Source organism: Bufo gargarizans, chromosome 8, assembly GCF_014858855.1.
Source record: "Bufo gargarizans isolate SCDJY-AF-19 chromosome 8, ASM1485885v1, whole genome shotgun sequence".
NCBI classification, from domain to species: Eukaryota; Metazoa; Chordata; class Amphibia; order Anura; family Bufonidae; genus Bufo; species Bufo gargarizans.
The window spans coordinates 2819284-2846768 of NC_058087.1; the positions used below are offsets into that span (position 1 = coordinate 2819284).

General features: G+C 45.6%; 1 protein-coding gene across 1 annotated transcript; it reads right to left on the reverse strand.

Moving 5' to 3' along the window:
- On the reverse strand, positions 1–26773 carry LOC122945623 (protein mono-ADP-ribosyltransferase PARP15-like). The gene is made up of 13 exons (XM_044304736.1): positions 26639–26773; positions 22216–22371; positions 17396–17458; positions 15720–15893; positions 15419–15582; positions 14362–14482; positions 13851–13913; positions 12584–12760; positions 4727–4899; positions 3313–3358; positions 2855–3000; positions 1316–1490; positions 1–1059 (listed from the first exon to the last, which is right to left on the reverse strand). The coding sequence occupies exons 2-13, from the start codon at positions 22328–22330 to the stop codon at positions 761–763; spliced, it is 1716 nt and encodes a 571-aa protein (XP_044160671.1). The 5' UTR covers positions 22331–22371; positions 26639–26773; the 3' UTR covers positions 1–760.
- Between the last annotated feature and the right edge of the window lie 712 nt (positions 26774–27485).

Consider the following 27485-nt stretch of genomic DNA (forward strand, 5'->3'; position numbering starts at 1 on the left):
TGTTTAACTAACACCAAGACTGCATAGTGATGTCTTGTTTTTGCTTTATGTGTGAATAAACACGGAAGTTTGATTTAAGAACTGGTAATTTGCCTCTGTACTGCGACGGCACACCCTGTCTACCAGACTGAATCCCCACAAAGGGTTCTTTCAACTGATCACCACATGTCCAGCTTCTAAGACCCCCAGTTAACAGCTGTTTATGCTGGCAGATGTTCGAGTGAGCCATTTACTCTACAGAGGCCACTACAGGGGAGATGTAGTATTACATGATGGCCACAGAACTGAACAATCAACCATGCAAAGCACAGACAAACCTGACCTGTAGTGTGTGCCTGATATTTAGTAGCTCCCCTCTTGCTCACAGAAGGGGTCCTCAGAGGGGGCCCCTTCTATAACATCTACAGTCCCTAATAGGGCGTACGGAAAGGGGTTGTCCTTATGAATATTTTCCAAACTCACTATATTGTACTATTAATATTGCTACTAATGTGACAGTATATGGCTGTTACTGAAAAAGTTCTACATCTTAAAAAATAAACTTGGCTGGGACCACTTATGATTCTGAAGGAGATTCCTCTGCTTGTGAACCTTGGTCTTCTTTATACCACCGCATGAACAGTCCTTGTGAACACCATATACTGAAACCGGATTACCAAACGACTTTGCTGGGACACACATCACAGTATTCACATGCACTGTTCATACGGTGGACATTTGATGAATCTTGTTTTGGAAAAGTACGATACTTCTCAACAGCTCACGATGTGCGTTTCTTGAAGGTGATGAGATATTCAGGGTAGGCAACATCATCGTGAAAAACGACAAATACTTTGGGGTTCTCAACGTTATCCACAACTGAATCATAGCGGCCTTTGTCGACGTCACCATCGATATGTGGAGCTTCCTTGTAGGAGCGTTTTCCCGCACAGTACCGTCCGGTTACCACTGCGGCTTGGTAGATGTATTTGTTCCCATTAGCATCAGAATTAGAATATCTGTCGTCACAAGAGTATTGTGACTCAGCTGCGAAGTAGGTCCCATTCCCATAGGCTGTACCTGCCGGAATGAATTGAGAGATTTTAGTAATATTCACCAGACAACCAAATAGGAACAAGCTGACTACATAAACATCAGCTGAAGATGCCGATTCTGGTGGGAACAGTTGATGATTTAATGGGGGAAAGCTGAAAGCCAACATGCCCAATCCTTTGTTCCAGAAGATAAGCTGCTGACAGACTGTTAATGCATTGGATCAATAAATATGGTGGACGTTGTAATTTTTTGGCCATAGATTAGTTGCCCGCTATCTTACCATTCATACCACAGTAGACCCGGTTGAACCCATCACGGTTAATGTTGGTAATGGCATTGGAATGTGTGCCATGGTACAAGTGGCTTATATTCTTCTGGCCAGGGTTCCTCCTGTTCACTGCTTGCTTGTTAATGGTGAAACTCTGCCATAACGTTATATTCTGAATACGTTTGATCTAGAAGGAGGAAAATAATAATAATTTGTTGCGCTATATCTTTTTATTTTTTTTATTTCATGGTGTTTTAGCAGTGTCTATTTAACCGGGTTTACCAATTTATTAGGGAAAAAATGTATCATGCTTGGACTGGGGTGTAGCTCAATATCACACTATTCCCCATCTCATGCCCCTGAATGCAGCCATTCAGATCATCGGGCCGCTAAGGGTACATTCACACAGCACTGAAATCAAAACGGATGTTAGATAGGGATAAATGACCACCTGACTCTCCCTGAGTGATCACGTGGAGCGTCAGGTCCTGCTGCCTCCAGTTGTAGACGAGAGTTCCTGGAGTGCCTGTGGTGAGGTGAGTATTTTTTTTACAACACCTTCAGCCACCGTCAGGGGCGTAGCTATAGGGGGTGCAGAGGTAGCAGTCACTACCGGGCCCAGGAGCCTGAGGGGCCCAAAGACCCTTGTGCTGCATAAGAAGACACACAAAGCACTGAGGAAAGGGGGGCCCAAGCCTAACTCTTGCCTTTAGCTACGCCCCTGGCCACCATCACCCACTGGTATGTCATGGTGGTTGAGGTAATGTATAGAGCTGCAGTGAGCCCGCTCCATACATGGCGGGTGCCGCTGTATAATACAGCCAGCACTCAGTCGTTATGACGGGAAACACCTACCCCTTGATTGAACTTGATGGACTTATGTCTTTTTTTAACCGTATTAGCTATGCACAAATGTAACCCCCTCAGATTCTGTCAACAGCGATCGTGGCATCTGTGAGGTAAGGCATAGGGATGCAGCTCTCTCTGCCTTCCGATTGGAGCTCCTGCAGTGAAATCGTGAGCCTGGGTGCTGCTGGAGCTTCCCAGGCCTGCCTTGGTAAGCTGTCTGCTAAGCTGTGCATTAGGCACAGCTCAGCAGAGAGTGTGTCAAAATCCTACTCACCCTATTAGATCTCTATTAGGGTCAATAGGACAAGGGATTAAAAGATTCCAGGTTGTAGCCCCCTAGAGTTCAAAAAGTTAAGAAAAGTTTAATACAATTTTTTTTAAAAAAAACAATAAAATATTAAGGGGGTCATTTATTATGCAATGTACACCACTTTTTGGCATACTTTTGTTGCAGATTCGGTTGCAAAGGGGGTTTGCAGCCAAATCTGCAACTTTTACCCGCTCACGCCACTTTTACTTTGTGTTGTCTATCACATAAAATCCCAATAAAAAAAACATTTAGGTTTGTTGGTGTAACATAAAAAATAGTGGAAAAGTTGAAGGGGTTTGAATACTTTTTCAAGGCAACAATAATAAACAATACTATATATGATTGTTGAAATCCACCGTGTGAAAGATCCATATTCCTGCCCATCCACCTACCTCTGTAACTTCATATTTACTCGCTGATGTGGTTGTGAAGAATTTATCTTTGATGTCTTTGTATTCTTGGGAGGTTTTGTCAATGATTATTTCCTGAAATTCTTTTTTCGCAATGTCGGTCCATGTCATTGGATAGCGAACTGTTACTGTAGAAAAAAAAAGAGCTTTCAATTTTAATTAGAAAGTGCTATATTATGGGAAAAAAAACGAAACACACACAGTAATTGGTATCACTGCATCCATTGCCACCCAAACTATAAAATGATCACATAATCTATACCGAGTGACAAGCAGTGTAGGAAAAAACTGTGTACTAAAAAAACAATGGCATGAATGCCGCTGTTTGTTCATCCTGCCTTCCAAAAAGCAGAATAAAAAGTGATCCCCAGATTAGTGGCAAACCATATAACCTAATTGATGCCAAAACAAAAAAGTTATAGCATGGTCACCATATATACCTCCATGAAGCATCGCCGCCACTATCCTTTCTTCCCTTTGAAGCGCCTGGAACATAGTATAAAGAAAAACATGAACCACTGCACTCACATTGATTTAAAGGGGTTGTCCATTCCTTTACTATTGATGGTCTATCCTCAGGAGCAAGGGGTAGGGGTGCAGGCTAACCAAGACTTTCCTCTTATAGTATTGGGCCCACTGCAGCAGCATGGGTCCCAGCTCTGGCCCACCTTGCCGGCTGGGCAGGCTCCTGCTGGCATACAATGCTGCATCTGTCCTCACTGCCAGGTGTCGTCTTGTGCGCTATAGCTATGGGAGAGGGGACCACGCTTCCTAAGTACTGGTCCCGCCCAGAGGCAGGGTTACTGGTATTTAGGGCGGCCTCACTGACCTGTTAACCTCTGCTGAAGTTTCCTGATGCTCTGCATTCTGTGTACTGGACTTTTACCAATTAACCCTGACCTTCCCTGCCTGTATGCCACTAGCCCTGACCCCTGCATTGCCTGATTCGATTCTGCCTGACGTCATCTGTAAGTTCGTCTGGACCTCTGACCTTGCACTGCCTGACTACGAGTCCGCCTGACTCCGTATACCATATTACTCTGAACTTTGGTTTGCTTTTGTAACCCCCCCGCCGACCACTGCTCCGGAGGAGGAAGAAGGCACCCGCCCCCTCCCTGGGTCCCGCTACACCAAAGTATTCCTCCCACACCAGGGAGGCCATGAAGGATGCTGCCGACTCGCCTCCCAGAGCAGAGGGTCCCCGGAGGGGCTCCTAACCGGACATCCTACCCTGGGAGTTATCTCCAGGCTCAAGCGTGCTGGAGGTCGAGATGTCCGCAGCCATTGTGCTCCTTGCCGCCCTGAGCTGCTGTAAGATGGCGTCCATCTCTGCCATTTAGGAGAAGGTAAGGGGCCACGGGCAAACTGTAAGGTGTGGGTTGGTTCGTCACCTTCTCCTGACAAAATGGCGACCTTTCCTTCCCCTCTGCCCCTTTTAAGCCCTACTGCCTCCCCCTTATTCATTATCCCACCTCTACTCAAATTGCCCAATCCCAGAGCCAGCTTGCTTCCCTGAACCCCCCCCCCCCCATCATGCCGGCCTCCCCCAAAGGCTACACCTCCAGTCCAGCCTCACTTGACTTTTGTTCACCTTCTGCCAGTACTCTGCCTATCAGCTGACAAAGGGATCCACATCCTCTGGCCCTGACACCTCTCCTGTTCACTTGAATGGGACAAGCAGCTGTAATTACACTGCACTGAAGATGGCATGTAGGTAAACATTGAAAAAGATGTGTTGCTCTTGCCCCCTTGGACTCCCCGCTGATCCTCAGGATAGGCCATCCAAATCTCTACCATGGACAATTCCACTAATGAGAAGACCCCTTTAATACCTCTGAAACATCAAGGTTTTACCTGAAGCTCTGTGCTTTTGGCTTGAAAAACCTCAAGATACTTCTTATAAACACTTTCCTGAATGACAATTATGAAGATCGTATCGAGGGATGGAATTAAAGTATCAGATAAGTAGTTCAGGATACTGTTCAGAATGGCCTTGATGGATTCTGCCACATCTACACGAGCCATGCCTGCAAAACACGTATCATGAGCACCAGTAGTCATTCTTTCACTAACATTGCAAGTAATAAAACAAATTTAATTATGAAAATGATTCCAAAAAGTGAAAATAAAAAAACAAGACAGCACACACGGACCTGAGTTAAAAATAAAAAAAAATGTTGACGTGATGGCTATGCTTCATTGTAGAATCATTGCTGTGAAGGGAAAGGTCTTTTTTTGGGCTTCCCTAATGTCTTCCTCAGTCATATAATTCCCTGTTTCACTTGCACAGCTAGATGCATTTCTCTCACAAGCAAAGGGTATCTACCTACTGTGGAATCTGCCAGCACTCGTGAGGTGACCTCACTTCCATTACTTCACCACTATATTTGTTTTCTTCTAGGGAGCTCAGAAAGCTGATAAGGAGGAAGAGATCAGACTTTCACACTGGCGTTTCTGGGTCCGCTTGTGAGATCTGTTTCAGGGCTCTCACAAGCGGCCCAAAACGGATCAGTTAAGCCCCAACGCATTCTGAATGGATAAGGATCCGTTCAGAATGCATCAGTTTGGCTGCGTTTGGTCTCCGTTGCGTTTTAAGACGGTCACTAAAACGCAGCTTGCAACGTTTTTGTGACCGTCTGACTATGCGGAGCCTAACGGATCCATCTAGACTTACAATGTAAGTCAATGGGGACGGATCAGTTTTTCACTGACACAAATGGTGCAATTGAAAACGGATCCGTCCCCCATTGACTTTCAATGTAAGTCAAGACGGATCCGTTTTGACTTACACTTTTTTTTTAATGAATAATGCAAACGGATCCGTTATTAACGGATACAAGCGTTTGCATTATTCGTGCGGATCCGTCTGTGCAGATACAAGACGGATCTGCACAAAACGCGAGTGTGAAAGTAGCCTTAGGCTACTTTCACACAAGTGTTTTTACTGGATCCGGCAGGGTTCAACAAAAACGCTTCCGTTACTGATAATACAACCGTCTGTATCTGTTATGAGTAGTGTTGAGCGAACTTGTGTTTTAAGTTCGGCGTTTAAAGTTCGGGTTATCGAAGAATCGCGTTATGGATTCCACTACCACGGACCATAACGGAATTTAGAATCCATAACGCGATTCTTCGATAGTACAGAGATTTTTTAACACCAGTACTAACAATTCTCCATCTTCTTGGCCTTTAGGTCAAGTATGATAAAATTATTCATACTAGTATAATGTTACAGGTTTTATCCACTATTAGGCCCCTTTCACACGGGCGAGTATTCCGCGCGGATGCGATGCGTGAGTTGAACGCATTGCACCCGCACTGAATCCGGGCCCATTCATTTCTATGGCGCTGTTCACATGAGCGGTGATTTTCACACATCACTTGTGCGTTGCGTGAAAATCGCAGCATGCTCTATTTTGTGCGTTTTTCACGCAACGCAGGCCCCATAAAAGTGAATGGGGCTGCGTGAAAATCGCAAGCATCCGCAAGCAAGTGCGTATGCGGTGCGATTTTCACGCACGGTTGCTAGGAGACGATCGGGATGGAGACCCGATCATTATTATTTTCCCTTATAACATGGTTATAAGGGAAAATAATAACATTCTGAATACAGAATGCAAAGTACAATAGCGCTGGAGGGGTTAAAAAAATAATAAAAATAATTTAACTCACCTTAATCCACTTGATCGCACAGCCCGGCTTCTCTTCTGTCTTCTTTTTTGCTATGTGCAGGAAAAGGACCTGTGGTGATGTCACTCCGGTCATCACATGATCCATCACCATGGTAAAAGATCATGTGACGGACCATGTGATGACCGGAGTGACGTCACCACAGGTCCTGTTACTGCACACAGCTAAGATGAAGACAGAAGGAGATGCCGGCTGCGCGATCAAGTGGATTAAGTTGAGTTAAATTATTATTTATTTATTTTTAACCCCTCCAGCGCTATTGTACTATGCATTCTGTATTCAGAATGCTATTATTTTCCCTTATAACCATGTTATAAGGGAAAATAATACAATCTACAGAACACCGATCCCAAGCCCGAACTTCTGTGAAGAAGTTCGGGTTTGGGTACCAAACATGCCGATTTTTCTCACGCAAGTGCAAAACGCATTACAATGTTTTGCACTCGCGCGGAAAAATCACGCATGTTCCCGCAATGCACCCGCACCTTTTCCCGCAACGCCCGTGTAAAAGAGGCCTTACTGTTGTTTTATTTATTTATACAATATATTTATATAGCGCCACCATATTCCGCAGCGTCGTACAGAGGTTGTGGCTACTGTGATCGTATGTGATCTACAGTTAGTGCCGTCCACCTCCACCACCGCTGGGTAAAACCTGAGGACGGGTGGCTTTGACATAAAGTATTTACTTCGATTATCAGAGCCAGAGACGGCAACTACGAGAAATCTCGTCCAGTGAATGATGGATGAATTTACCTCCTTTCATCAACACATGTTAAAGTATGGGGAATACCTGCATTTACTAAAGCAGACGTCAGGAGAGGGGACTCTATAATAGTCTATATTGTAATATAAAAAAAGAGAATATTGACCCTGGCATTGCAGAATCGGCGCGCCCCTCCCCGCTATAAGTACATTTAGATAGGGATTGGTATGCAATCAGCAGGGATATTGTATAGTACTTTATGATCGGATTATTTTGCTTTATGTAAGCAGCTCATAGTAAAGTGTGCTAATATGTACAGCGCTATCGAATGAATGGCGCTTTAATAACAAATAATAATATACAGTCAGCCACAGAATATAGTGACACGTTAACAGCAGCGTGGAGGCTCCCAGTGGGAGATGCTGCCACCTGCTGGCCGTACTTCATATATCACTACTGGTCATCAGAACAAACGTGCATCAGGAATGGGTCTCCTTGTGGAACGTAACATTGCTTTCGCTCTGTATTGTTGACGCATTACTCTTTTCTCATATCCCTTTAGTAGCTATGGTAACTATTTATACGTTTCTTGTAATTATAGCTTACGCTTCTTAAAGGGGCATTCCAGGATTTTGTTACTGATGGCCTATCCTCAGGAGTCAGACAGGCTGTAGGATAAAGAGATGTGACAAAATGGAGCCAGATGCCAGTAAAGGAAAGTTCCAGCGTTTTCCTGGCTGACCAGTAAGTCTAGAATCTTCCAGTTAATCATTTCAGTAAGACCTCATGCACACACGTTGTTTTTCTCGGCCTCCGTTCCGTTTTTTTTTTGCGGATAGGATGGGGACCCATTCATTTCAATGGGTCAGCCAAAAAATGCTGATAATTCATCCGTTTGTGTTCCGCGTCCGTTGTCCGTGTTTCGCTTCAGCTAAAAAAAATTGTGCATGTCCTACTTTTTTCACATTTGCGGACAAAGATAGGCATTTATTACAACGGATCTGTGAAAAAAACGGACACACAATTTGCGGAGGCAAAAAACAACTGTCGTGTGCATGAGGCCTAAGGCTACTTTCACACTCGCGTTTTGGGTGGATCTGTCATGGATCTGCAGAAACGGATCCGTTACCATAATACAACCGCATGCATCCATCATGAACGGATCCGACTGTATTATGTCTTCTATAGCCATGACGGTTCCGTCATGAACACCATTAAAAGTCAATGGGAGATGGATCCGTTTTTCTATTGTGTCAGTGAAAACAGATCCGTCCCCATTGACTTACATTGTAAGTCAGGACAAATCCGTTTGGCTCAGTTTCGTCAGACGGACACCAAAACGGTGCAGGCGGTGTTATGGCGTCCGCCTCCAAGCGGAATGGAGACGGAATGGAGGCAAACTGATGCAGTCTGAGCGGATCCTTTTCCATTCAGAATGCATTAGGGCAAAACTGATCCGTTTTGGACCGCGTCTGAGAGAGCCCTGATCTCACAAACGGAAAGCCAAAACACCAGTGTGAAAGTAGTCTTAACCCCTTAGCGACCCAGGACGAGAATCAGGGGCGGACTGGGCCGGGGGGCAGGGAGGCAATTGCCCCCCAGGCCGCCCTAAATAAACGGCCGCTGGGCCGCCCGTCTACAAAAAAAATAAAAATATTTTTTTTATTCTTCAGGGCCGCACCGCCGATCACCACAGGCGGCGCGGCCCTGGATGTAATTGCGCTGCGGCCGGGCTGTGGGGCAGGGGAGGGAGAGGCGTGTCGCTCCCCTGTTCTGATAGGCCGCAGGCACTAATGCCTGCAGCCTATCAGAGGCCGGCTCAGGAAGCGAGATGACGTCATTATCATCGCGACGCCTGAGCCGGCAGCACACGCTGCTGATGGAGGTAAGTATTTTTTCTTTTTTTCTTCTTTGCGGAGATCTGGCACTATGGGGGGGGGGGGGGGGGGCGGAGATCTGGCACTATGGGGGGGGGGGCGGAGATCTGGCACTATGAGGGGGGGAGATCTGGCACTATGGGGGGGGGAGATCTGGCACTATGGGGGGGAGATCTGGCACTATGGGGGGGGGGGGGGCGGAGATCTGGCACTATAGGGGGGGGGAGATCTGGCACTATGGGGGGGGGAGATCTGGCACTATGGGGGGGAGATCTGGCACTATGGGGTGCACTATAGGGGGAGCTGGCACTATGGGGGGCACTATAGGGGGAGCTGGCACTATGGGGGGGGCGGAGATCTGGCACTATGGGGGGGGGGGGCGGAGATCTGGCACTATAGGGGGGGAGATCTGGCACTATGGGGGGGGGAGATCTGGCACTATGGGGGGGGAGATCTGGCACTATGGGGGGGAGATCTGGCACTATGGGGTGCACTATAGGGGGAGCTGGCACTATGGGGGCACTATAGGGGGAGCTGGCACTATGGGGGGCACTATAGGGGGAGCTGGCACTATGGGGGGCATTATAGGGGGAGCTGGCACTATGGGGGGCACTATAGGGGGAGCTGGCACTATAGGGGGAGCTGGCACTATGGGGGGCACTATAAGGGGAGCTGGCACTATGGGGCGCACTATAGGGGGAGCTGGCACTATGGGGCGCACTATAGGGGGAGCTGGCACTATGGGGGGGCCTATAGGGGGAGCTGGCACTATGGGGGGGGCTATAGGGGGAGCTGGCACTATGGGGGGGACTATAGGGGGAGCTGGCACTATGGGGGGGACTATAGGGGGAGCTGGCACTATGGGGGGGACTATAGGGGGAGCTGGCACTATGGGGGGGGACTATAGGGGGAGCTGGCACTATGGGGGGGGGACTATAGGGGTAGCTGGCACTATGGGGGGGGGACTATAGGGGTAGCTGGCACTATGGGGGGGGACTATAGGGGGAGCTGGCACTATGGGGGGGACTATAGGGGGAGCTGGCACTATGGGGGGGACTATAGGGGGAGCTGGCACTATGGGGGGGCACTATAGGGGGAGCTGGCACTATGGGGGGGGCACTATAGGGGGAGCTGGCACTATGGGGGGGGCACTATAGGGGGAGCTGGCACTATGGGGGGGGCACTATAGGGGGAGCTGGCACTATGGGGGGGCACTATAGGGGGAGCTGGCCCTATAGGGGGAGCTGGCACTATGGGGGGGCACTATAGGGGGAGCTGGCACTATGGGGGGCACTATAGGGGAGCTGGCACTATGGGGGGCACTATAGGGGGAGCTGGCACTATTGGCGGAGCTGGCACTATTGGGGGCATTTCTTACTGGCACATTATGCGGGGGCACCATGGGGGAGAGGAGCACTATGGGGGTAACTGGAGGCTCTAAAGGGGCTTTTTTTTTTATTATTGGCACATTCTGGGGGGCACTATAGGGGAGAGCAGCACTATGGGGCATCTGGTGCTACTATAGGGGCATTATTTGGGGGCACTATGGGGAAGTGGGGGCTCTAAAGGGGCCTTTTGTATTGGAACATTATGGGGGGCACTATGGCATTTGGTGGCACTAAGGGGGCATTTTTTACTGGCACATTATGGAAGGCACTATAGGGGAGAGCGGCACTATGGGGGAGTGGAGCACTATTGGGGCATATGGTGGCACTAAGAAGGGGCATTTTTTTACTGGTACATTGTGGGGGAGAGGAGCACTATAGGGGCATCTGCTGGGGGCACTAAGGGGCATTTTTTTACTGGCATATTATGGGGACACTATGGGGAAGGGGGAGAGGAGCAGTATGAGGGCATTTACTGGGGCACTATATAGGGGTATTTTATACTGGCATACATTATGGGGACATTAGCTCAACTGCGGGCACTAAGCGGGGGTATTTCATGTACTGTCATATTATAGGGAAAATTAGTACTACTAGGGGGTATTATGGGGAGCTTTACTACTACTAGGGGCTATGAAGAACATGATTACTAGGGCACTATAGGGGCATTATTACTACTAAGTGTGCTCTGGCAGAGAATTATTTCTATTGGTGGGATTTTGGGGAGCATTGTTACTTTGGGGGCACCCTGGCATAGTATCAGCTTAGCACAATTATTTTTGGGGGACATTATCTTTATACTATTAGTGTCTGGGCACAGTTATTTTTTAGAGCGCTGTGTGCCAATAATTGTTTAAGGGGGCACTATCTGTGGGGTAGTAGTATTTCCAGGCGGACTGTTTCTGCAGTATAGTATTGGGGGCATAGCGGGTACAGTATTGGGGGCACTATCTGTGTGGTAGTAGTATTTCCAGGTGGACTGTTTCTGCAGTATAGTATTGGGGGTGGCAGGAAACTAATGTCTGTTTCTCAATCTCTGCAGAGATGGGAGATGCTGAAGAATCATCATGGCGGTCTGGTCTGAATGGAGAAGATGAGGAAAGAGAACGTCTACAACAAAGGTGACATCACTGGATGTAAGAGGTATGTGGCGCTATGTAGGAGAGGAGATGCTCCGGCTCCCCCCCCTGCCATTTGCAGAAGGAGGATTCAGAACTGGGTGAGGACGGTCAAAGGGGGGCAGCAGGCCACAGGCGGGTGGCAGATGGTGGGGGGAACCACAGGCCCTGAGCAGGATCAGGGTAGGGAGGAGAGCGGAGGAGCTTCCTGGCTGTAGCTTGTTATATAAGCAGGCAGTGCAGCCAGGACAGACCCCCCTCTCCGTATGATATGCAGACAGGCCGCAACTATAAAATGTCAGCTGTACAGTGTGTGTTGGGAGTGGCCTATTATATGTAGGAGGGGCTTTTAATGATGGGCGGGGCTAAAAATGGGCCACTTGACTAGATTTGCCCCCCAGGACTAAGGCTGCCAGTCCTCCCCTGACGAGAATGCTCATCCTAAATTGCCGGCACTTAGCGCTAGAGGACGAGCGTTCTCGTCCTGCATGCGGTGTCGCGATCAGCGGCAGAGATCCGGCTGTTACTGACAGTATTTTATTATATTTGTGATTATGTGTTTTCTGGTGCAGTTTTTTGCAGGTTTATATATGCAAAATGCTGCAGGTTTATCGCAGAGAAATCCATTGTGGAAAATCTGCAGCATTTTCACCACGTGTGGCCGTGTGTCCAGCTTTTTGGTCTCTGTCTCAGCTCCAAGTGGCACATAACCCAGTGATGACGTGCTGCCTGTGGACACACCGCTGAGGCCAGTCATTGGCTGCAGTGGCCGGTGACTCTGTCCATCTGGTAGTTTACGGGATGGGGAATGGAAGACATGGAATGGAATGTAAGTTTTAAAAAAAAAGACCAAAAAGCTGGGCTTCCCCTTCAAAACAGCTCTGAAAAATTAGAGATAATTGAATGGGTGGTTTCCCATGATTTTGGTTGTTTACCTGTCCCAATGGCTGGCAGTGCCACGCTCGTGAACCCATTCTTATGGCATTCATGCAGAATCCTGTCGATGGAAGGTTCATAGGCCGGCACAGAGGTTGGGCCGATAATATGCATGATGTGTTCGCTTTCGAGTTTCCCGCCACTTGTAATTGCAACTTCATCTGCTCCTAAATCACCTAAAACAGATAAACAGGTGAACGGAGGACGTGAGCGTCTTCCTGTTATCATTAGTTTCCCTATGATTATGGTATCATTATATAGAGATTGTGTAACGTCCCATAGGTGCATTATCACCTTTTACACCTCTCCAGTGTCTCCACTATCTGTTATGGTATATAATGTCATATTTGCATTTATTTCCAGATCCTGCAAAATCTGTATATTTATTTCTATGCAACAGTTTTTTTGATGTAGTGTACCTGGTTCACCAGCAGATGGCGGCAGTATTGGTAGAGCTAGTTTACAGAGGATGCAACCTTCTTTCCATTCTCTTTTCTCCCTCTGGGGAGGAGTTTAGCTAGTGAAGGTCAGTCTGGTCTACCCCCTGTCCAAGGGATGTTGTGCTGCAGGGAGCTCGTCCCTGCTGGGCAAGCCCTGCCTTAGCCAGCAGAGCACCATCAGCTCTGTTGGACTTGGAGGCCCAAGCTACAAGCCTCAGGAGCCAGGGAGAGGAAGCTCCCGTGGATAAAGCAAGACAGAGACAGACCAGATGACAAAGTTAAGTTGCAGCATACAGCAAAGGAAAAGTTCCTATTTAATCCTGAAAGCACAGCAGGGCTAGAGAGCAACTGATGTAGCAGAGCTGAGTGTGTTTGCCTGCCAGAATTTATGCCAAAGCTTGCTGGTGACCAAGATAAAGTTGGAAGATTGTTGCCTGATGAACGTTTCTCCAAGTAAAGCTCTTATCAAGTTCATCACAAGGTCTGGTCTCAATTTATTTCTTCACACCACCATTCAACCACCCCTTTTTCTGCAGCGGACGACGACGCTTGGGGTTCCAGTGTATCAATGTAGGAGCACCGTGACAAGTGCACACCACTAAGGGACATTAGGCCAACCCTACACCACTCTGGCATTCCTATCCTGGGTACCCATCATCTACCACCATCTACTAAAAGGGGGCCTTGTGCTCTCATTGCTGAAATGAAACTGGCATCACAACGAACTCTATTACAACACCCATTGCACATGAAGATAGAACTGTGCATCCGGCTAATTTAATAAAGATATTTTGAAACAAATAATGTATTCAAGAAAAGAAGATACCAATGTTTTTGCACTCCTCCTTGACAGTGTCCCCTGCGGCAGACAGTATTGCCCCTGAAACGCCTGCAATGACAGGAATATAATATATGAGACGCAATATCATCTATAAAACAGTGTATTTTTGCATATTGTAGTGCAATTTTGGCGGTGGATCCAAAGTTACTTAGAGGCGGAGCGCTCTTTTAAATCTATGCCAGCTCCCTTGCTATTTTCTACGCCTTAGATGTAAAAAATGATGAATGAGACGGGCCCACGCCACGACCACTTTTTTTAGACTTGGCGTGAGTGGGGAAAAGTTGCAGATTGTGGCGCAAAGAACCTTTGCGCTGTAATCTGCACTAGAAATACACCTAATATAGACATATTTCTGTTAGTAAATAACCCCCCTAATGCGTAGGGCCAGCCTGAACTACCGGCAGTGATAACATCTGTATTATCAGTCGGTCACCCCCGCTCTAAACGAGAGGACACTAGAAGTGTGGACGGTATATATTTTTTATTTTATACTCACCACAAGATTGATTCAGTGTGGCATTTGTTAGGTTCACTATACAGTCCACCGCCTGATGGGTGATGTCTCCTTTGATTAGTTCTATCATTTTACCGAAAGCAGAGAAGTGAGGGTAATTTTTCTGAATGGGAGAGCACAAACTATGATTATACACAAATACCAAAAATATCCTTGCCAGCATTATAATTAATGAATGACCTGATGTAGCAGTACTGGTAGGTGCTTTACTGGGGTTACCCAATAATTTATGCAAAAATAATTAGAATCAGATATCATAATAGACTAGCCCTGTGCCTCCAGTGATCTCCTCATTCATTGCCCATAGATTTATTTCAAGCTGGTTGCCAGGGGTTTGTCCTTTCTGCTGTAACAGTCACTGCTTGTAAGAGTAGATATGGCTGGTGGCAGAAGGATAGAGCTGAGCATGTGCGACCACCTCAGCAGGTGGACGTGCACGTTACTATACAGATTAAACACCAGGGGGCACTATTATAATGAAGTGAAGAAAATATCTCACAACTGGAGCAATTTTGTAACAGTAAATGATAAAACTAGTTTTTCATGCTGAATTATATTAAAATAGAACTTTATGGTGGCAATACCCCTTATTCAGGAGCATTAGGAGGTCCAACATTCTTCAGTGAGACCTCGTCACATTTTTATGGAAGGCCCACATGGGACAAGTCCACTATGGAAAATCTGCAACGTATTTGCTGGATTTCCACAGTAGCACAATCAGCAGCAAATGGAATTGATGGTGTAAATGCTTTGGGTTTTCCAGGAGATTTCTCAGAATTTCCAGAAATCCAGAGAATAAATTGGTTCAGATTTAAAATGTGAGGATTCAACACCGGATTGGATGGATCATAGAACATCTCACCCACTTTGTCAGTACAAACAAATCTGCAATGGGAAATCTGCAGCATATATACTGTATACTGTGCTAAGGTCTTTTATTTATTTGTTTAGAGCCCTGCAAATCCCATGCATAAAATAAAATAAATCATAAAAAAAAAAAAAAAAAAAACGGTGATGACTGCACCATCTATTCACTTACCTTGTAATTCTGGAAAAAACGTTGATATTTTTCATAAATCTCCTGTTCGAAGACAACAATGACGATCTCAGAGATGATGGTCATGACAGAAGGATCGCTTAGGTAGTCTTCTATACCTTTCATCATCAGTCTTATGGAACTTTCGGGTTTTAAGTTACTTGCTCCTTGAGAAGAAAGCATACATTTGGTTTATAAGACAAGGAAAACGCTAAAGTAAGAAACATGTACAGAAAACTAGAAAACATTCATAATCCCATAAAAATAAGATATATATTTTTTTATATTACAGAACCGTACAGACCTGTTCCCATTGCTGGGAGACTGACGGTCGCCATGTTGGCCTTATCACAGGCCTTAAGAGCCTTCGTCACATAGCTAACAATGTTGTCTGATCGGACGTCAATGAGATGAATTATTTTTCTGCACTTTAGATTTCCGGCTGAGGTCACAACACAGTCGTCGTTGGGGAGTTTTGCTGAAAAATACAATGGAGCCGATTTACTAATCCCGCCCAATACATGGGAAATGGAAACTTTAGACTAGAGATGCGTCAAAGTTCTCAAAGCAGCTCAGGCAGGATGGTCAATTCCATGCATCTTTAGACAATTTGAGCCTAACTCTATTGACGGTGCCAACATTTATGTGGGGTTTCCAGGATGACCATGGTTTTTAGCAGATAAGCTCATGTAGTTTCTTACCTCATGTACATCTTCCCCATGCTGTTTCTTTTCCAATTTGGACTCTTCATCATGTAAACAAATAACTCCGGTGTGTTTCCATCCTGTATGTAGAACTTCCTGTTCCTGTATCCAACCAAACCCATGATGCCCTTCTCCTTCCTCTGCCAGCTCCAGCCCCGCCCCTAACAACGCCCAGCTAGGTTATAGCTCCTCCCACCCAGCAAGTTACATAGACACTCCCCTATCACTGCCTCGCCCATGGACATGACATCACAGGAAATAAGAAAGAGCTGCATGGACATGGTCATGTGACCACAGCCCAGAACGGGAGATAGGAGCAAGAAAGGTAAAAGAAATACATTACAAAATTACAGCGACCTTCATAAAGGATTATTTTACAGGATGTTGATGCAAACCAGAAAACCCCTTTATGCCATGCTATGATTCCTACCAAGCCATGTCTCTTCCCCACTTACCCAGGGCAACCAGAAACCCCCCTTAAAGGGGTTGTCTCATCATGGACAATGGGGGCATTTGCTCGGCTATTTCCGTCGGCCTTATAGAAATGAATAGGAGCAGGGGCAGCACATGCGCGGTACGCTGACATTCACCTCTATGGGGAGCCAGCTTGATGGTGGCTGGACCGGAGTCCTCCTCTCTATATAGGTGTGGGTCCCAGCAGTTAGACCCGCACCTATAAGACAATGGGGGCATATCCTAGTGATATGCCCCAATTGTCTATGATGAGACAACCCCTTTAACTGGGTCCGCCAGGTTTACGTTTTTTACTCTGTAGAATAGTGCTGCATGTCAACAAGGAATGCATTAAAGGTGAAAAGAACTAAGTTGTTTAAAGGGGTTTTCTGGGATTTACCTATTGATCCTATCTGGGGTCCAACTCCCGGGACTTGCGCCGATCAGCTGTATGAAGAGTCTGTGGCACTCCGTGAGCGCATAGGCCTCTCCCTAGACCAGTGACGTCACGTTTATCGGTCACATGGTCTAGGAGCAGCTCAGTCCCATTCAAGTGAATGAGGGTGATCTGTGATATCAAGCACATCCGCTATCAAATAGACAGCACTGTGTTGGACTTCCTTAAACAGTTGATAGTTAGAGGTGCTGGGAGTCAGACCTCCACTGATTTCACATTGATAACCTACCCTAAAGATAGGTCATCATTAGGTACATTTCAGAGAAACTCTTTAAAAACCTCAAATATCCCCTTATATAGACCGCACTTTGGTGAAACAGCACAAAATTATAGTGATGTAGAAGGCAGGCCGACACGGTGACATACCTAAACATTGACATTCTTCCTTTACAATAGGACCCGCAGCATCAAGGATGGCTTTACATACTCCTGAAAGTGTATAAAAAATATAAGTAAATTCACTCCAGTTAATCTCCATGTTTTCCCCCATGTGAAATTTGAAACCAGTGGAGCACTGACTATGATTTATTTTTCGGTACCTTTATTTCAGTGACTGTATGTACCCCATGTACCTTACCATGTGGAGTCATGGTCAATTTGTTTGCTGGATACTACTGGAAAACCATCCAGCTCCATTTACTACAATCGGGTCCGACGGTGATCCGGGAAATATGCAGATTCCTGGCATTCTATGCCGGAACAGCCTGCCACCAGTGTGAACAAGTCTAAAGGAGTTTAAATGGGGACTGGAGGCCTTCCTGGAGTGTAATACTGTTATAAGTTCTATGTACAGGAAGATAGGCTATAGAGAAAACAGCTGGAGCAGGGGGATACAAAGGATGGAATAAAAGCTAAATACTTTATTGGGCAACATGTTTCGTCACCGTAACGGTGACTTCTTTAGGCCATATACCAAGTTGATGTTATTTATTTTTGTGTTTGCTCAATTACTTTACATACAACATTGTAATCCACGTCTAACAAAGTCTGTGTGTATTTTGTATGTCTTTGTTACAAAATAAAAAACTTTGTTTAAAAAAAAGACACACCATTGTGCATTCAAAGAGAAAAACGAATAAACATGGTAATTCAGTAAACTGTCCAAAGGTTAGAGTAGGCAGCAAAAAGTCAGTATGAGGAACAGGAAGAGGTTAGGTCAGGACGCAAAGGGTAAAATTCAGTTATAAGACAGGGGTTGGTATACACCATAGTTACCAGCTGTCCCGAATTTGACTGGAATGTCCTTGATTTTTAGAGATAGTCTTAGACCAAAAGTGGGCGGCACTAACACAAAATCTGCCCTCTTATATGCCCCGATTTTGCCAACTGAAATGTTGGTAAGTATAACACAGGCAAATGCACATTGGAATGGTGCACCTTTGCAAGGACCTAGTATTTAAAATCTTTTGCACAGCCGACGCGTTCATCTTGCCAACATTAGTGGAGACGGAGGGAGAGACGGAGGGAGGGACGGAGAGAGGGAATCCCTCCCTCCCATAACGCGGCCGCTGCAGAGCCCAATACAATGAGCAGGCTCTGAGGCGCCGCACCACTGCCACCAATGAATATGTCTCTAATATTAAAGTAGGAGGAGGGACGGGGGAGGGTTTACCGCTGCACCGTCTCAGCTAGTGTGCTCGGCGAACGGCAGCAGCGGCAGCCTCCTCCCTCCCTCCTCCTCCTACCTCCTCCTTCTCCTCCTCCTCCTCCTTCTCCTCCTCCTCCTCCCTCCTCCTCCCTCCTCCTCCTCCTTCTCCTCCTCCTCCCTCCTCCTCCTCCTCCTCCTCCTGACTCTTGTGTTCTCAGACCAGTCCCCAGCCATTAGTGATCTGGAAAGCGCAGGTACCCACACACTGTCCCACAGATGGGGTCACCTATTATTAATCTGAGGTACATGGTGCCATTACATTAGTACCCCATGTACCTCAGATTAAAAGTATGTGGCCCCCAAGCACATCATCAAATAATGGGCAACATTGGGTTAACCATTGATATGAGGTACACATAATGAGGTTTCTTACTATTAATGTGAGGCACATGCAGGTCCAAATTGATAAAACAATGTGCCTCATATTAACAGCATGTACCTGATGCGATTAACCCCATGTTGTCCATTATGTTAAGCGGGGTACTTGACGAGGTTGCTATTAATATGTGGCACATGGTTTCATCAATTTAGACTCCATGTGCCTCACATTAATAGCCAGTAACCTTATCATACTGTGGTACCCAACACCAGCCTACACATTAACCCCATGCTGCTCAATGTCCATTATGTCAGGAAGTACTTGCTGGTGTTACTATTAATATGAGGCACAAGGCTTTATCAATTTAGACTTCTATTTGCTTCATATTAATAGCAAGTGACCCCATCAAGTACCTCCTCACATAATGGGCAATTGATACTTTGCAAAAAGTAAAAATTAAAAAATACTCACACGTTAACCCCATGCAACATGTGGTTAACGTGTGAGTATTTTTTTTCTTCATGGTATCGAATTGGTGTTGCAATACTTTTTTGGGGAGTCACATTTAAATAATAAATGTATTCGTTATATAGTGTTATATATCTTAATATGCACCTTGTGTTTTGTCGTGCGCGTGAATCAGTCAGCGCCAACCAGCACCCCCATAAACCCCGCCCACCCCCTAAGCCCCGCCCAGAACCCCCCCCCACCCCACCCGGTCCTTGGAAAAATTGAAAAGCCGAAAACCCGGATGTGCATGCTTTCCGGGCAGAAACACCTCCCCATGGCTGAAATCAGGGAAGGCGTTCCATTAAAGTATCAAGGCCAGAGCCTGTGCTAGGCTTCTAGGCCTATTAGGCTACTTTCACACTAGCGTTCGGGCGGATCCGTTCTGAACGGATCCGCCCATAATAATGCAGACGGAGGCTCCGTTCAGAACGGATCCGTCTGCATTATATTAGCTAAAAAAAGCTAAGTGTGAAAATAGCCTGGGACGGATCCGTCCAGACTTTCAATGTAAAGTCAATGGGGGACGGATCCGCTTGAAGATTGAGCCACATTGTGGCATCTTCAAACGGATCCGTCCCCATTGACTTACATTGTAAGTCTGGACGGATCCGCACGCCTCCGCACGGCCAGGCGGACACCCGAACGCTGCAAGCAGCGTTCAGCTGTCCGCCTGTCCGTGCGGAGGCGAGCGGAGCGGAGGCTGAACGCCGCCAGACTGATGCAGTCTGAGCGGATCCGCCTCCATTCAGACTGCATCAGGGCTGGACGGCTGCGTTCGGGTCCGCTCGTGAGCTCCTTCAAACGGAGCTCACGAACGGAAACCCGAACGCTAGTGTGAAAGCAGCCTTACAGGTATATTCCAGTTCAGGCTTGCAGGTGGAATATACTGATCTTTCTATATTGTAATGGATAAAATTCCATATATTTATACAAATTGCAATCTAATGACTGCGTGTTGGGGTCCACTTGGGGACCTAAAAAAAAGTTTAAAAAAAAAAAAGACTAAAAAGTTATACAAAATCTAAAAAATATAAAAATTGAAATCACCCCACTTTCCCCAAAATTAAAATAAAAATAAAAAAGCAATAAAAAAACCAAACATTATAGGCATTGCCTACAATATAAGAAAATTATCCTATACGATGAATGACGTAACGGAAGAAAAAAATCTATATGGTAGATTCACCATTTTTCATCACTTCGCCTACCCCCAAAAAAATTTAATGAAAAGTGATCAAAAAGTCATACACACCCTAAAATGGTATCACTAAAAACTACAGGTCATCCTGCAAAAAAAATGCTCTGTAGACGTAACTATAAAAAAGTTATCGGGGTCAGAATATGGTGATGAAAAAAGACAAGAAACACTATACAAATGTGGTATTGCTGTAATTGTACTGACGGCCACAGGTCAGTGTTACTACACATTGAACGCCGTAAAAACGAAACCCATAAAACTGTGGCGTAATTAAATTTTTTCCCAATTCTACCACATTATAAATTGGCATTAGAAAGTACAACTTGTCCCTCAAACACAACCCCTCATATGGTTATGTGGACGGAAAAGTTAAGGCTTTGGGAAGGCAGGGAAAAACATAAATTCGCCATGTCAGGTAGCGGTTAAGCTAAGTTCTGGTATTTATTTACAACTAGCTAAAGGGCCCGGCTTCGCTCGGATATATTTCATTTAATGTTTGTGTGCGTCGTTAAAAGATATCAACAGTATCCACCAGAACAGCACCCCGCCCCCTTAACAGTGACCTCCACAGCCCCCACCCCTTGACACTGACCCCCCACAGTGCCCTGTCTCCTTAAAATGGGACCTCCAAAGCAGCCCACTCCCTTAACTTTGACCTTCACAGCAGCCTGCCCCTTTAACAGTGTGTTCCACAGCACCCCACCCCCTTTACAGTGACCTCCACAGGGGCCCGCCCCATTAACAGTGACTTCTACAGCACCCGCCCCTTAACACTGATCATAGGTTATAGTCCCCCTAACTGTGACCTCCACAAATCCCAGCCCCTTAGCAGAGACCTCCACAGCGACTTCCCCTTTAACAGTGACCTTACAGTACCCACCTCCATAACAGTGACCTCCACTGTACCCTGCTCCCTTAACAGTGACCTCACAGTACCCTGCTGCCTTAACAGTGACCTCACAGTACCCCGCTGCCCCTTTAATAGTGGCCTTCACAGTCCCCTCCTCCTTTAACAGTGACCTCCACAGTGCCCGCCCTTTTAAAAGTGACCTCCACAGTTTATGTGAAGACTAAGGGCCTGCGAGCTCCTATTGGCTAATAAGGGTCATGTGACCAGGCTTCTACTGGCTAATGCATTTTTTGGGAATATCTCAGGAACGGTACGTGCTAGAGAGCTGAGACCCGGTCTAAAATCTTCCCGGACACCCGAACGCCTGGGTCTGCTGCAAGTGACGCATGTTGTCACCTATCTCAGGGTGTGTGTGTGCCTATGGCTCAAAATTCCACATTCTGACATTGAGTTGAGCTAAAGACAGTCAGTCCCCACCCTGCACTAGAGAGAACAGGCGTTTAAAATCCATATGCAAATGAGCAGTTAAGTGCACCGGGGGCAGGCTCAAGCACCCTTCTTCTGCCAGTCCCTCCCATTCCTTCTTGATAGACAGGGCCAAGTTCCTGCATGGTTATCTTTCTGAATCAGACACAGTAGATGTGAGATCTCGGCTCCTTACCAGCGCTGCGGTCCAGTGTTGCATTACTTAGGTTTACTATGGCGTCTGTACTTTCAGCAGTGATGTCCCCGTTTTTTAACTTCACAGATGTTTCGCACACCACCACATCTGTCATGATGGCGGTTTTCACAAGTACTTGCCCAGTTAAAACAAAGCCTAAAACCGAATAAAGACAATATTAGCAGAAACAGAAATATAGTCATCATTGTATAAAGAATGCTCCTCATGTGGCTCTAGGCTACACTGAGAAGATTGCAGCCTACCATTACCATATTCACTTGTCTGGTGTGTGATAGCAATATTTGGAAACTATATGGCGGCATTATTATGCCATAATTGCCTGTGACATTAGTATGTGTGATGTCCTGGAGTGCCATTACCACTTCTTCTACACCTTGCTACCGTCTCCTAGGTGCTAATGTATAACTTCTAATGTATTTTGTGTCATCGCCTAATAATGTGCATATTTATTCATGTAAAACTGGTAATGTTCATGCAACTGCCTGGTCTACCAGCAGATGGCGGCAGCATTGGCAGAGATAGTTTCTCTGGAGAGGAACCTTCTGTTTCCTCGCAGCCCTCTGTAGATAGGGAGGAGTTTAGTTAGTCAGTGAGTCAGTGTCTAGTCTACCCTCCTAAGGGAGAGGTTGTGAGCTGGCCAGCAGAGCACCGTCTGCTCTGCTAGGCCCAGAGGCCTGGCCTCTGAAGTCATGACCCCTCCTGGACTTGCATTGCCTCCCAAGCTAACAGAGCTTGAGTCCAGGACAAGAGTTCCTAGGATTACAAGTAAGAGACAGAGTACAGACAACAGCTAACCTAAGTTCCAGCAGAAGAGGAGGAGTTTCCTATTTATCCAGCCAAGCATAGCAGTGCTGAGTGAGCTACAGCACAGCACTGCTGAGATTGTTGCAGAGAAGTATTTGCCTGCCAAAGTTAAGCCAGTACCTGCTCATGACCAAGATAACGTTTGGGAGCTGTTTGGATTACCAATTTATGCTAAGCAAAAGCAACTGTCTGCATTTTTTACGGCCCCGTTCTGCAAAAGTGTGAAACGGATGCGGATCCATTTATGCGGTCTTAGGCTTCATGCACACGGCTGTTGCCCGGCCGTGGCTGTATTGCGGCCTGCAAACAGTGGGTCCGCAATACACAGGCACCGGCCGTTTGCGCCCCCGAATCACGGATATGAACCCTTTCACTTGAAAAAGTAAAAGTCACAAAAAGAAAGAGATCTTTCTGAATTTCTGGTTTAATTTTTCTTTCAAGGGAATATGAGCGATGCTCAACCAGTTTAACCAGTTGTTGACTATATACGTCCGGGCAGTCCGCATTTACCTCTGCTAGGATCTTTCTGAAAATCCTTGCAGAGAGAGCAGCTACAAGCTAATCGTGCAGCTGCGGAAGCGGGCAGCCTGCTGTCGGAGACAGTCGTTCCCTGCATAGAAAGGACAGGAAAGATCTGCAGAAAAACTGCATCAAATCCACACCAAAAACTCATAAAAACGCAACAAATATTTTTTTTTGTGTGAGATTTTGGTGCAGATTTCATGCGGATTCTCGGCAAATTAATCTGCACCGTCTGTATCTACCCTAATGACAACTCCAGGGGGTTGTATTCCTCCTATAACTGGGGCTAATATGTCAGCCCCAGTTATTGGAGAAATAAAAGCAAAAAAAGAAAATGTCCCCCAAAGGTCTTGTATGGCCTTTATGGGAGGCACAAAGTGTAAAGACAAAATAAAAAAATAAAAAATAAATGATAATACCACAACTTGTGGCCACGCCGCCAACAACCATAAACAATATATCCCGATATATTAAAATGACCGTTATGGAAAGGGGACAAAATGTTAAAAGGTGTTTTAGTAGACTATTGACTATTTTTTCCTTTTTTTAATTTTTGTTTGGCATATTTTACAAAAATAAAACCTTATATACCACCGAAAATACCTCTAGTTGGATAGGGGGGTAAATGGACCAGTCAGGAGCTGGCTAACAAGTAAAGAACAAAAATTGAGCGGTGCTGAGCTAACCCATGCTTATATGAGTGTCTGTCCTCAGTCGGGCCAGCCGCACATTGCAAGCCATGCCCATCCATGGCAGACAACGGCTGCACGATTGTTCATGCGGCCATTGGCCATCATGGATGGGTAAATATTTCACCTTTTACCATCCATTCTGGAGAAAAAGTACCTTTAATTCATATGCAAATGAGCAGTTAAGTGCACAGAGGGCGGGCCCTTGCTGCTTCTGCTTCCTCTGTCAGCCCCGCCCTTTCCTTCTTCATTGACAGAGCCGGGCAAAATGACTATGCAGAAACCTGGCCCTGTCAATCGTGAAGGATAGAGAGAGGTGCTGGCAGAGGAAGCAGGTGGAGCAAGGGTGCACAGAGAGGTCGGGGTCCATCCTTGGTGCACTTAACTTCTCATTTACATATGGGTTAAAAATACTTTTTTCAATAAAAACTAAGGACTATCCTGCAAAAAATGAGCCCTCACACAGCTCCGTAGACATTGCTATAAAAAAAAAGTTGTGGTCAGAATATAGTGATGCAAAAAAAAACAAAAAATTCATTTTTTCCAAAGTTTGTTTTTTTTGTATTAAAATACAAGAAAAACGATATAAGGGCTCGTTCACACGACCATATGGCTTTTTCAGTGTTTTGTGGGCCTTTTTTCAACTTATCCATTTTTCTGTTTTTTGTTTCAGTAGTGTTTCCGGTTCCGTTCAGTTTTTCCGTATGGCATATACAGTATACAGTAATGACAGAAAAAATTGGGCTAGGCATAATATTTTCAATAGATGGTTCCACAAAAACGGAACGGACACATTCCGTATGTGTTCCGTTTTATTTGCGGACCCATTGATCTGAATGGAGCCACGGAACATGATTTGTGGGCAATAATAGGACATGTTCTATCTTTGAACGGAATGGAAATACGGAAACGGAATGCATACGGAGTACATTCTGTTTTTTTGCGGAACCATTGAAATAAATGGTTCCGTAAACGGAACGTATATGGAACGCAAAAAACTTTCGTGTGAACAAACCCTAAAAGTAGTATCATAATGACCTAGAGAATGAAATGAATGGGTCAGTTTTACCACATTGGGAACACCGTGAAATCTAAACCCATAAAACTGTAGCAGAATTGTGTTTTTGGAATTTTTTTCCAGCTTCCCACTACATTGTAAGCAATATTAAATGGTGCCATTAGAAATAAGAACTAATCCCACAAATAACAAGCCCTCATATGGATAGGTGAATGATATGGACCCGGGAAGGCCAGGCAGGGATGGATTGGCCATAGATACTACAGGGAATTTGCCCGGTGGGCCGATGCCCATAGGGCCATCCAATCCCTCCTCACTGCCGCTGGCCGGGTACATACTACTGGGGAAACTATAGGGGTCATTATTAGAAGAAGTCCAGGCAGCATGCTGAAGGTAGGATAGGCCTGGTGCTGTGGCCCACATGTCACCGCCTAAGCCCCCTGCTCCATATCCATATCAGAGACAATTGGAGGAGGACAGAACAGAGTATTGATGGCCACCACAGAGGGGAGGTATGTTGTGCTGGCCTGTGGGATTACTGACCCTGCCAACTTGTATTGGCCCCATCTACTTGTGTTGTCCCTGCTTCTGTCAATTTAGATCCATCTACAACGTGGGACCACTTTTAGTTTTCTTTCCAGGGCCACCTCAAGTTCCCAGTCCGCCCTGAGGCCGGGATTAAAAAAACAGAAATGCAAAAACAAAAAAAATCGCCGGGGTCAGCATTCTTCGGCACTCCAGCTGTTGTGAAACTACAACTCCCAGCATGCTCCCTTCTCTTCTGTGGGAAGCTGAGCAGCTGTTATAGTTCATGGTGAGTCATATAGTCTACAAATATGCACAATGCTGATTGTTTACAAACAACACTTACATTTTGTGGATTAAATGTTATACATTGTTGCCGCTACTGTACAATGCAGAAATAACTGTACTGTACGTGGGCCCAAGTAGAAGTGCCACACTGTGTAAATGCCACCATACAGTGCCCAATGTACACCGTCAGATACAGTGACCACATAACAGCTCCCTGTAAAATGTAATCTAATATCCGTGCTCTAAATCAGGCATCCTCAAACTGCGGCCCTCCAGCTGTTGCAAAACTACAACTCACAGCATGCCCAAGCAGCCTACCGGTATCAGCCTACAGCAGGGCATTGCGGGAGTTGTAGTTTTATAACAGCTGGAGGGGCGCAGTTTGAGGATGCCTGCTCTAAATAATACAAAGATACACTTAATATAAAAGTTCATGGTGGTCACAAGCCCTCGGCCCTCAGTGCCACCTTCAGTAGGGGCAGCTGATGCCCTCTGCACTGTGAACAATTACACCTATAGGGGAACCCTAAGACTTACCTCAGGACTGTAGACTTACCTCAGGACTTTGATCAGGGCGACCTATGTGTAAGTGGAGAGAAACATCCCGGACACAAAGATTTGTTTCCTCTACTTTCGTTTTACTGTAAATCCACACCCAGCGGCTGAAGTTCTGCTAGCTGCAAAGAATTTCATGAATTCTTTTTTTTTTTTTTTTTTTTTATTGATATCTTTATTAGAGTAAAAGATGTACAAGCCATTCACCTTTTCATACAGAATTACAGTATAAACTTATTATTATTATGTTACCACTCATAACCACCCATTTCCCATCCCTCCCTACCCTTGTGATGCGTCTCAAAATCCTCTATCATTCCAATACAAGAAATAAGAAAAAGAGGAACGAAAGATTAGGAAAAGAATAAAAAAGATCATGGGAAGTTGAGACATAGAATTAGGGTCGGGAAAGGTTAAAACCTCCAGACCTCCCATACCTTAGTCTGTTTCTTTGCTTATATAGGACACACTTATAGCTTTTAACCCTATTGATCAAGTTTATCCAATTGTTCCAATTTTGAAAATTTTGTGAAAACCAAACTCTGGAGATCAAAAGTCTTGCCAAGAACAATATTCTATTCAAGAGAATCTTCTTATATTTATGGCAATTTACCTTGGAAAGATCACCCAATATCCAATACTCAACCATAAATGGAATCGGGAGTCTTAACTCATGAGCAACGAAATTATTGATCGCAATCCAGTATTCTTTTAATTCTGGGCAAGACCAGAGCATATGTAGGTAATCATCCCCAGGAGAATCACACCGTGGACATATATCTTAACCTAAGTTTATTAAGCCATAAGGGCGTAACATATAATCTATGCAGAACATTAAATTTTACCAA

Bases quoted from the DNA above. Each gene is read 5' to 3' on its own strand.
- LOC122945623 (XM_044304736.1), bottom strand. From the start codon at position 22,330: ATGACAGATGTGGTGGTGTGCGAAACATCTGTGAAGTTAAAAAACGGG. The intron at 17,459-22,215 runs GTAAGGAGCCGA...ATACACTTTCAG, and splicing joins AACACTGGACCGCAGCGCTG to GAGTATGTAAAGCCATCCTT. The intron at 3,001-3,312 runs GTATATATGGTG...TTTTTTCTACAG, and splicing joins GGCGGCGATGCTTCATGGAG to TAACAGTTCGCTATCCAATG.